Here is a 12181-nt window from a genome sequence, read left to right as displayed (position 1 = left end):
GAATGCCTGCAAAGGGTACGTGGCAGAGCCGTCGCTGCTATCCTGTGCTATGCAACACTTAGAATCTCGGCAACCTAGATCTCTGTGGAGAAATGAGACTTGATCTCCTAAAGCCCCTCTAATCCCAGGATCTCAAAGTAATATTATTAGATCTGTAAATTAAGAGTCCTCTTCACCCTGGAGGCAAATGACTCTTCATTACATTTGACAGAGAGAGAAACTGATGTAGAGAGGTTAAAAGCGGATGAGTCAACAGCATGTGGAAATTGTGCTTTAGAAACTATTGTGTGATCTTGCCACTCCTTCTTGCCCAAGGTCATAGGAAAAGCCTGCAATAGGAGTAACAGCAGTAACAGAGCCCAGGTCTCTCAGCTCCTGGTCTAGGTGACCTCCTGAGGCTCAATCCAGCCTTACTCTTCCATGACTCTATGATTTGTGCCGACACTACATGACTTACCATCTTCAGCATGTTGCTAGCAGCTGGGCTCACGTTCCTCCTTAAGTCATTGAACTTGTCAACAATCACCTTGTGGTTATCCGCAGTAGAACGAGACAAAGCAGTAAAACCCAAAGCAGGTCTCTAAAGTAAAAAAAAACAACAACAAAAAACACCACACAGGAAAGGTTTCTTCTATGTTAACGTGTATTTATTTCAAGTGAATAGGTTTCCTGGTAGGTTTTCTCAGCATACTCCTGAGCTATGGAACACTGCTAGGAAGGGGCAGCTTTTCCTCTCCCTCTTCTTATGGAGGTAGCAGGAGACTCACGGGTGATAGGAAGTGGTCATGTCTTGGAATACTTCTGTGACCTATGACAACCGCAGTTTTTTTCCCAGTATAACAGTATGCAATAAAGGTAAGGAAAGAGTTATCTTTCACCTGGCACTAGGGAAGGGATGGATGTTTAAGCTGGTAGAGAATAGGATAGCCAGGGCGCTTGTACACGTCACAGAGTTTTAGTCCTTAGAGTTGCATTCTATGCCCCCTAAATTGAAATGGTGAATTTCTAATTGAAATGGTTGGTTTTATTTTTCTGTCACTGTATGTATGTTATTCTTTTGGTGGTCCCAGATGCCTGCTGAAGGCAGAAGCAGCAAGGGACCCAATAATTTTTTCTTTTTTTTTTTTCCCCTTGATGGAGCCTGTGCTCCTCTCCCGTAGCCAGGGGGATGTTAATCTGAGCCATTAATCTGTCAGCTTGCCTCCCACCAGCGGAAGAAGCGGGCAGGCTCTGCAGAAAAAAAGGATCAGGCCCCTTACTGCTTCTGCCTTCAGCAGGCTCCTGTGGCTAGCAGGATTCCTTGGGCTGCCTGGTAATGGGTTGGCTTGCCCCTGGGCCAAGGGAAGTAGTAGGAGGGTGGCTGGGTGTGCTGTCAGCCAGAGAAAGCAGCAGGGACAGTGCACAGCTAGCTGGAAGCATGGGCAGGCTTGAGGAAGTGTTGGATCAAATGCCTAAAAGCTGGGGCAGCACCTGGCAAGCTAGCAGCCTACCCAGGCAGGCCCACACCTGTGCACCATCCCTACCACCTTCTCCGGCTGCCAGCACACCCAGCCACCCACCTTCCTCCACCCTGCACTGCCCTAGGGGCGAGCCAGCCCATTCCCAGGTGGCCCCAGGCATCCTGATGGCTGCGGGAGCCTGCTGAAGGCAGAAGAGGTGAGGGGCCCAATCCTTTTTTTTTTTCTGTGGAGCCTGCCCACCTCTCCTGTGGCTGGGCAAGCTGACCAATGGCTGCAATATTCCAAACTAAACTACATTGCATTAGTTTGTAATGTTGCAAACTAAACTACATTGGGATGCAGTTTAGTTTGCAATGAAGCAAACTCATTTAAAACCCCAGAAATCAGATATGCGTAATGTGTGACGCCATTAAGCCACACAAAGGGAAATTTTCAGTACATGTACATCATGACATCAAGGTAAATTTGGGAGGTTTTACATACAGAAGAAACCAGAGATTATCTTGCAAGGATTGGTGCCCAGGAGGTATATCAAAAACTCAGCATGGTAAACTGGCTTGGGAAAGGGGACTCAAAGGCCATGTCCAGGTAAGCAGGGGTATGTTCTTGCAGTGGCACAAATAGTAGGGGCACACAATTTGTGCTACTACTTTTTGCCGCAGCTCCTCCCAGCTGGGCTTCATGTGCTGTGAGAAGGGAGGGGCACTGTCTGGGGCACAGGGTGCCTAAGCATGGGGCTAGCTGGCAGGCAGACCCTGTACCCTGTGCCCTAGCCAGCTGGGGAGCAGCAGGTAGAGACAAGGGAGCAGGCACCCCAGCACTGCTTGCTCCCCCATCTCTACCCACTATGGAGACCCCACACTGAGGTACATTGAGACAGGGGAGCACTAGCCCAGGGCTGCCACTTACCAGTCTCCACATTTGTCCCAGCATTTTATCCCGGTGCTTAACTCTTTCCATGTTTGTTTGTGCTGCTTTTTTTTTGTGGGTTTTTGTTTTTTTGGGTTTTTTTTGTTACTGGGAAATCCTATTATCAAATATTGCTCGCATGATGCAAATTAGCGGTGCCTTGCGTGGTTTAATGTGCAATGCATGCAGTTTGTGGCAAAGAAGTTTATGGTGCCACAAAACACAGGTGCCTGCACGTCTGGGTGTGCCCAGTGTGGACTCCTCTCCCTATGCCTCCAGGGGACAGAAAGAAAACACAGCCCCAAGTCTGGACCCTAAAGGGCCATGGCTAGTTAGAGTTGTCCGTCTGGCTCACCTGGCGTTTGGTTTGGACTTTCTAATCCAAGGACTCTGCCTACTACATTGCAGTTGTTACCCAATAACATTTCTTGTTTTAGCAAGACTTCCTGCCTTGCTACATTTCCCTTCTGATTGCCATCCATCCTTTAAAGGGGCAAAGACCCCATCAGGAGTGAAACCAAGTGGAGCTTATTGTCAGATGTATGGGGTTAATAAACACTGCCATCACCTAAAGAGCCTAGTGTCCATGTCCAAGGAGCTCTGGGCTCACCCTCATGAAGGGCAATGTCTAGGCTGGTTTCAAGGGAGTACTCAGACCATGTGAAGACAGAGGACCTTAAGCAAGAAACCGTCAGTGAAATTCATGATAACACTTCCACGCCTTCCCAATTCCTTCCCTTGGCATCAGGTCCCCACCATCTTGGAATTAGGTGTTTGGGACTATGTCTTTTGCGTGGGACATCTAGGAAAATTAAGAGAACCAAGGTTCAGATAAAGGAAATTCTTCTGCATATGAATAATTTGGAATTGCCTGGTGTCTATAAAACAATGATTTAAAAATTTACTTTAGGAGTAGCCAGTAGGAAAGTACCTGCTCCCCTATTTGTTTCCATGAGGGTGACAGAAGACTACAATGGAGATCCAAGAAGCAGTGGCATCTAATGAAATCATCCCAGCTATACCAATAAGCAGAGTTTGGTTTGCAATTGCTTGCACTGAGGTAAAACAAATATACTTACTCGATGGGGTTACATCTATATACAACTAGGGCACGAGGAGTACCAGTTCTCTATATGTGCCCACACACAGGAGCAGAAGGGGAGAGAGGGGAAGTCCATACTATGTCCCCCTTTCCAAGCCAATTTACCATGCTGGTGTCACAACCCAATTAATTAGTGCCCATGCCACTAGCAAGAGACACCATTTAGACCATCTTCACTTCGCACGCAGTAGTCAATTAAGGGTTAAAAGAAATCCTTGCCAGAAACTCCTGAAACAAAACCCGGAGGGAGAACTGCATATAATTGGTCAAGAAACAAGTGTAAGCCCCTCACACGTAACCTCATACGTAACAGGCAGGAAACCTGACCCACTACCTTGTAACCTGATAACACAAAGAACTGCTGCTTTGCCAGAAAATTAAAGATTCCACTTAGCAGCCCATCATTGGATACCTCCATTAGTTATCTCTGTCTATAAATAGTTTAGCAACTTCTGCCTAAGTCGGAGAACTCTGGGGAATCTCTGAGGAGAAACCTGAGCCCATCATCAGAGTGACTTGGCAGTTTGATCACCTGTCAATGACTCCCCGTCATCGTAAATCTTGACGTAGTAAAGCCCTGCAGGCACAATAGTTCGTTCTGGCACCACGTTCGTCATCGCTTGACTGTAACCCGAACCTATACGCTTAACTATAATCGAAGCAACTGTAAAGGAACAAAGGCTCAGCCTGCGTCGCACGTCATTATCTGGGCGATGTAAGTAAACAATCTCCTGTAACCAACACGCGTCTGTGCCTGGTTAATTTCACCCCATCCATTAATCACCCGCCTGTTGAGGTGAACGTTTTACTGCTCTGGTGGGAGTTAGAAAGCGGCTGCCGGCGGCTGCTCTGATTCCCGACAGCTGGGTTTCTGAAACGCCTGCTGGGAACCATGGCTTCCAGTACATGTGACAGTCAAAGATACTCATGATCAAATCCCACTGTACCTGTGGACTTCTGAACTACTGACTAATTAGAAAGTAGCTGAGTACAAGACTCAGCCTCTTCCATGAAGCTGAGGGCACCTACCTGTCCAACAGATTGGTGCAACATCACCGCCAGACACACGAAGATAGCTAGCAGATGCATCTCTAAGAACTGAAATAAATAAATAAATAAAAACAAATCATTTAGTCTCTTTTTTTTGTCTGAGCTTCCTCTGCATTTGGAGAAGCAGTGCTCTTATTTATTGGGACATATATCTCTAGAGGCAATTAGAAGTTGACATAGCTTAATTGCACAGCAATGTACTTTGTCTTCTGTATGTTGTATTAAAGGACACAGCCTCATTCTGTTACTTGGTAGGTTGGGATCATGCCTCTGGTCTGCTCAAACAAACAGGATTGGCACTTGTATGTAGAAGAGAGATACTCTTTTAACATATAGACCTTTAAGATGCATATACACGTCCACTGTTCCCTGCCAATCCCATTCCCGAGTGACCCCAATGGGTGACCCAGTCCACACCCAGTTTACACACATTGTCCAGTTCTCCATTTTGTTCTCTTTTGCTTCCTTCTCTTTCCGACACTGCTTCTCCATTGTGGCTGCTCTACTCTCCAGGGTTTCCCTACTTAGCCTTTTGCCATCATAGCTGTTTTTTTTTACTCCACTTCTTCTTGTTCTTGCCCTGGGTCAGGGATCAGAAGCAGGCAAATGGGCCAGATTTAGACAACATCAAAATTCAGATATTCCATTCTGTGTGAAGTTCTGGCTTTTTTCAATTTTTTTTTAACTGAACTTGGGGTAGAAAGCCACAATTGCCATCATATTTCACAGAAATGCCAAAAAAAAAAAAAAAAAATCAGTTCAGAAACATCCGAGCATTTGATTTTGTCTCTTTGGGACTGGACCCATGCAAGTACTTACACTATCTCATGAGCCTATTCCATTTTATGGACTGGGCTACTTAGATGTACTACGTTTCCCATGATACAATATGGCATCTGAGTTATAAGGATGACTGGAATAACCCATGGGAGATGCAATCCAGATAAGGAGACCAGCCTAGAGAGAAGGCTGCACTAGGCACCTAAAATTACAACTTCCATGAGTCACAGCAGGCATTACTGCTGAGATGACCAAAATCAAGGTATATACCTCAAAACCATATTTTGACTGGGATCACCTTGCCACAAAACTATTTTTCCCCCCCAAAATTTCAATTTTGGGGTAAAAAAATTCAGCCAGCTTTGTTTCCATACAGTGATTATTGCGTTTCTGCATGCACATTGCATTCCAGATGTGGTGGAAGCTAATGGTTTGGTATGTTAAATATTGAAGATAACATCCATAGGAAGGCAAGTGCTGGCGGGTCAGAAAATATTACTTATGTGTATGAAGGTTGTGCCAAAGAGTTATGTCAGACATCGTACAAACACGGTTTAGAAATATTTACAACCAAAACAGGTAAGGCAGGAAAGGGTAGGGCACGAAATAGAATACACAAACAGAATGTGAAATATGAAATAAATAATAAATAAATAAAAATAATTAATAAATAAATAAATAAAAACAACATTATAATAGTTCTGTGGGGGAGGGTTGTGGCTTTATTTAGGAGGGGATCAACTAAATGACAGGACAGTCAGAGGAAAGAAGGTACGTTGGGTACATAATAGAGAGAGGGTTGAAGGACATATAGACTGAGCTTGAGGTGAAGAGTCTGTGAATGAAGGAAAGAGGAAGGTTGGATGCAGACGTTTAGCTCAGAGCAGAGAAACTGCTGTCAAAATCTAGAGATGGCAATGATGGTCCTTGGGGGTCCATGGTGTGGCTGCTTCTCAAGCTGCTTTACCAGCTGGAGTCTATCATTGGCTACTTAGTGCGGCTTTACCCCACAGGATGCCTGGGAAGTCAAGATAACACCTGCATCTGGGAAACTGCAGTATACAGAGGTGTCCCCTGTACAGCTCTGAGTTCAGGAGCTGCTTGGGAGAGGGAGATCATGGCTGGTCTCCATATCAGTGTGTAACTGTTCCTTCTTTGGTTACCTATGAACCTGCTTTTACCAGCTAGGATACTGAGAATGCAGGTGAAATGATTGATAGATGCTTCCAGGCAGGGGAGCATGGTTTTAATAATCGGTCAATCATACCATTTGATCTGAGTCCTTGGGCTCTACCAGTGATACCTCTCCATGGCTCTTGGCAAACCTCTGGAAGGATCAGGGTACTCTTCACGGAGCTCTCTAGTTCTTCAGACTTCTTGAGAAAGCTGAGTGTGGGGAAGGATAACTGCTGCAATTCAATGCTTATTCCCTCTGAACCTTACTGCCATGTATTTGCATTCTCACAGACCTGTATTTTGCATATTTTTTCTAGTCTACCCAGGAGAGCAAACAGACACCAAACAGACTCCCCCCATGCCTGAAGAAGGCTGTTTGTGTCTGAAAGGTTGCAAAGAACATTTTTTTCCGACTAATTACTTGGTTTAATAAAAAATATCACGTGTACCCAAAGAACCTTGTCTGCCTATACTTAAACCAAGTGTTTTGTTTCCCTGCAAAAATTTGAGCAGATATTTGCAGATCCTTATTTTTCAGAACTCGCCCAGCTCTACTGCTTATCTTTATGGGGATGGATAATATTCTAGTGTATACGCACAGAATAACCTGAGGTGTGTTTAAATGTAGACCTGTTGATGAATTTGTGTAAGTGGCCAGGTGATTTACAAGTGGCCACATAGTCCTTCTGATACCAGAATCTACTGCCAAGATAAAATTATTTCATTCGTTGATGAGTCATGCCCAGCTTGTGCAGACAAATTGCTGTTCTTCAGGTTGGTAAAATGATTTCCACAAGGCAATGTCCCAATTGAAAGAACATTTCATCTCATTACTGTCTCTGAAGCATATACACAACGATGTCCATACCTAAAAGTACCTTTAACTCCAGCCAATAGCCTAAATACAAAAACAGGGCAGTTCTGAAGTACTATTGAGGTCCGGTAAGTCTCCTTTAACTCAGAAGTGGCAGTGCTAGCATCTGTTTTAACAGCACACAAAGGAAGATTATAAAAAGGGAGGCATAAGTTCTTACTACCTGATTAAATAAACGTGCTACTGTTGAAAACAGGTGAGAAGCAAGAAGTGAAAAAAAGGGTGCTGAGTTTTTCTGACTGATGTAGAAATCCTTCAACCCCTGTCTGGCAAAGAACAAGAGAGAAGTAACACAGTACTGCAGGGGCAGATTACACAACGGTCTCCTTTCAAGAAGTGGTCACCTATTACTTCCTGCTCCTTGAAGTAAGATATAGAAACTCTGGCACATACCATGGCTCTGAAACTCATTAGAAAGCAATTTTAAACATGTTACATTTCCTGTTGATGAGGGGCCTGAACCTCTGGTCATTTAAAGTGGGTTTCTACCTATCAAAGTCAAGAAACGTGCTTCTGATTTGCATCAGAGTTAATGCAAAGAGATTCCAGTCCTAAATCCCTGCCACTGAAAATGGCTACCGACTGGAGTTAAAATGCATAACGTCCAGGTGTACTGCCAAAGTTTGGGATGACTTTTTTGCTGATAAATATAACAGAGACAGGGATGAACAATGCAGCTGTTTCCAAACAAGTGGCAATATGAACATGATAGCAGCTGTATATTGCCACTGAGTGAGGCAGCATGCTCCACTACTTATGGCCTCATACTGGAAACCATTAGGTCAGAATGTGAATGATCTTTTTGCCATTTAAACACTGTGGATAAAAATCCCCTCTCTGCCAATTAAATTATAAGGCTCCAGTCCTGCAATGCTTCATATTTACATTTAACTCTAAGTTAAATTTCACTTTGAGGCATACAAATACCACAAGTTGTGCAAATCTAGCCATCTTTGTAAATGAGTTTGTGTGCACTGGAAATCTTAGAAGGCAGTGGTCTCCAAACTTTTTAAGTAGGAGATCACCTTTGGCATTTAAAAGCAACCCAAGATCTACCGTGTGCTGCTGTCACTCTCTCTTCCCCTCCCCCCCCCCCCCCCTGCCAGCAGGTAAGTCTGTAGGGAGGGAAGGTGGAGGGCAGATTAATGCAGAAGGAGAAAAAAATATTTCGGGGTGCGCCTCCCCAGCAGGTAAGTCCCACCTGGCCGGGGCCCCACTCAACTTACCCCTGCTCCTGCCTTTGTGGCACTGTCCCTCACCGTGGGGGCCTTGATCTAGCCCCTGCCCCTCCCCTCCCCTCCCCTCCCTCACAAACTGACCTGCATGCACATGGGCACTCAGCCCCCCACCCCAGCCTCTGACTTCAAGAGGCTTCGAGATCTACCAGTGAATTGAATTGAGATCCCCTGGTTGGTGACCACTGCCTTAGGGTGTGGACAGATTATGCATTTATCCTGGGCAGTTTACCTCATATTTTACCCCGGAGTAGAATTACACCATTGACCGGAGCAGACACACGGCCAGGTCTCCAGAGACGACTGTCTAGAGTAGGTGCTGCTGCAAACGGATGGAACCAGGTGTCGGGTTTGCACTGGATTTACTCAGTGAAGAGGCTACCCTAGGATGTACACTGGTTTAACTTACCCTCCCATTTCCTGAAGGGTAACCTTATCCCAGAGTGGAGTGACTTACACCAGGGTCAAACTCTAGGTTGGATGTCTGCTCTACTTTTACCCCAGAGTAACTCAAGCAAATTCTGTGTGAAGGCATCGTGTGTTTGATCCCTTGGTCTATAACTTTGAGGCATACAAATACCTCAAGTTATCCAAGAAATAAATTGTGACAAGGGAAATGTAGGTTGAATATCGGGGAGAACATTCCCACTATAAGGATGGTTCAGCACTGGAGCAGAATCCCTAAGCAGGTTGTGGCATTCCCATGTGGGAAATATGGAAAAGCCAGTGAAGCAAAGGCATGACTGGAACAGCTTAAACAGGGATGATCCTGTCTATAAGTGGGGAGTTGGACTAGATGACCTTCTGAGGATTCTTCCTGCCCTATTTTTATATGATTCTGTAATTCTGGTTTACTCCCTTATTCACAGGTTAGCACCAGAGGCAACCTCAGTTAAGTGTACTCAGCCCCACGGTGGTGAAGTGGGGCTGGGGAGACCTTCTGTACTCTTCCATGCTCTGTGCGTGCTATCACAGAGAAAGTCCCACCACAAACCAGGCTTCGTGCATAATGTGCATTATGCATATGCTCTACCTCCTACTGGGCATAACAGAAGTGAGAGCTAATCCTGCAGACACTAAAGCTAATGGCAAAGCTATTGACAGAGGGAGGTCTCAGTTCTGCAGCTGTTTGCACAGCCATTGTTCAATTGTCACTCCAAGTACATACGTTTTCGCTGTGCATTAAAAGAATATGAACAGGAAGGGTGGCAGTGTTGTGGTTATTGTAATGCCAAATACAATACTGATTCTAACATTAATTTTCAAAGCCTAAAATTTCTCACGTTAAGTGCTACACTGAGACATACAGAACACTTTCAACTCTACAATCAATTGTTTTTTTGACCAACTTAAAATCAGAATACACATTTTTAAAGACACAAAACTTAGAATCAAGTTAACCTCCCATTAAAAAATATATGAGCTCATACTTTCAAGTTTGCTGAAGTTAACCTCCCATTAAAAAATATATGAGCTGATACTTTCAAGTTTGCCAGACACATTCCTATTTAGCCATTTTTATTACAAGTCAAGGACTCATATTAAATCACTAAAGGATTTAATATGATATAGGAGACTAATATTATATGGCATGAAATCAGGCATGACAATTGTGGCCAACTTATAATCATATATTACCAATTCCTATTAAAAAAAAAACAATTAAAAAAAAAACATATTCTAAAAACTGAAGTTCAGTCTTGCTTTATCCTTCTGTGTTGCCATCACACATGGCCTTTTGTTCCCCTGCCTGATAAATATTTTTTACCTGTTTCATGCTGCGAGTTTTCTGAAAAAAATGTTGACTGTCTTTTTAGTTTACTTTGTAACATTTTTCCCTAGTTTGGACATATTTTATATTTAGGATTTCCATATGATAACCACATTCTTCCTGGTTTTCCTCCTTTTAGTAAGATTACACAATTTTTTTGTGCAGTTCAATACATTAGGTGCCTTAATATGCTGTATACGTGAGACCTTTTAGAAGTTGTTTGACAGCACTACAAGACAACAGTCAGTGTTTACTTGGTTTAAGGCATGGCTAATGCCACTGAAGCAACACCAACATACAATCAAAGTGAGAGTAAAAAGAGATTTCCAACTTTGCAAAATCTGTAAAGTTTCTTGTGTTGAACATTTCTTACATTGTAGCCCAGATTTTGAGCTCATTTAAATTGTGTGTTAGATCTATTTAGTGATGTCATTTCTCATTTACATAGGTTCAACTGAGATAAGCAAGTGGCCTGCTGAATAGAAAATATTATTGTATTCTGCCTTTGGGATTACTACCTAGAAACTATAGAATTTTCTTTTAATTAAAATAAAGGCATTTTGGTACTCTTTAGATATTGATTAAATAATATTTGTAACACTTTACCTATTAAATACTAGTAAAGTACCTTTTCCTTTCACATTTCTGTCATTAAAAATAAATCCTGCATACATTACCTATCTCCAGTGAAAGCCTCTCTGTATCTTTGGAACAAGTGTAGGAATTAGAGGTAATCTCCACTCCAGCTGAGTATATATGCCACATTTAGTTCCTGTTCTGTAAACGTGTCCTACAAAAAATTACATCATCAGGATTGTGCTGCATTCTTCAAAAAGAAGCACTGGGGGATTGAAAGTGAGCCAAATTCAGCTGTAGTGCTCTTTTCATAGCTTCAAAGAAAAAAAAAATATGAAAAGATCACTTTGTTCAAAGAACAGGACAATAGTTTCCCTGCCAAAGTACCTCCATCCTGACCTGCAGGATGTATAGCTAAGGCATGGAAAAGATCTTCAAGAAAGTAAGAGCAAATACTACTCTGCAAATCTCACTTGCAGGGGAGATGAGGAGGCTGCCAGTGTCATCATGTGCAGTGACAGATAAGAAAACGGTTAATAGATGCTCAGACTATCCTAGGAAGAGGGCTACAGCAGAAGAAGGCAAATACCACACAGACTCTGCCAACTTAACCTAAGCTATGTCTCCCATTGACTCCAAGATGAACTGCCATTATTGACTCCAATATGAACATGGGAGTAGGCAGTGTGACAAAGCCATCAGAAAAGATAATGGCACTTTATCGTGCATCAGCACATGCATGACGAATAGATCCAAAGAGGTGATACTTCCTCTCTATCAGGCAATGTTCAGACCGCAGTTGGAGTACTGCGTGCAATTCTGGGCACCGCACTTCAAGAGGGATGCGGATAACCTGGAGAAGGTCCAGAGAAGGGCCACTCATATGGTTAAGGGCTTGCAGGCCAAGCCCTACGAGGAGAGACGAGAGAACCTGGACTTTTTCAGCCTTCGCAAGAGAAGGTTGAGAGGCGACCTTGTGGCTGCCTATAAGTTCATCACGGGGGCAGAGAAGGGAATTGGTGAGGTTTTATTCACCAAGGTGCCCCCGGGGGTTACAAGAAATAATGGCCACAAGCTAGCAGAGAGCAGATTTAGACTGGACATTAGGAAGAACTTCTTCACAGTTACAGTGGCCAAGGTCTGGAACAGGCTCCCAAGGGAGGTGGTGCTCTCCCCTACCCTGGGGGTCTTCAAGAGGAGGTTAGATAAGCATCTAGCTGGGGTCATCTAGACCCAGCACTCTTTTCT

The 12181-nt window shown here is 43.7% G+C and overlaps 1 protein-coding gene across 1 annotated transcript in view; it reads right to left on the bottom strand.

The window, feature by feature from the left end:
* LOC102376795 (serotriflin) overlaps nt 1-11110 on the bottom strand; it is a 21879-nt gene extending 10769 nt beyond the window's left edge. The window contains exons 1-3 of the mRNA XM_006025678.2: nt 11035-11110; nt 4501-4569; nt 458-580 (exon numbers count right to left, since the gene is read on the bottom strand). Of these exons, the coding sequence (XP_006025740.1) occupies nt 458-580; nt 4501-4560 (183 nt within the window). The 5' untranslated portion in view covers nt 4561-4569; nt 11035-11110. The remainder of the gene's footprint in view (nt 1-457; nt 581-4500; nt 4570-11034) is intronic.
* Between the last annotated feature and the right edge of the window lie 1071 nt (nt 11111-12181).

This window comes from Alligator sinensis, unplaced genomic scaffold, assembly GCF_000455745.1.
Source record: "Alligator sinensis unplaced genomic scaffold, ASM45574v1 scaffold293_1, whole genome shotgun sequence".
NCBI classification, from domain to species: Eukaryota; Metazoa; Chordata; order Crocodylia; family Alligatoridae; genus Alligator; species Alligator sinensis.
Note: the sequence above shows the minus strand (reverse complement) of the source record. Positions and strands in the feature narration are given on the sequence as shown.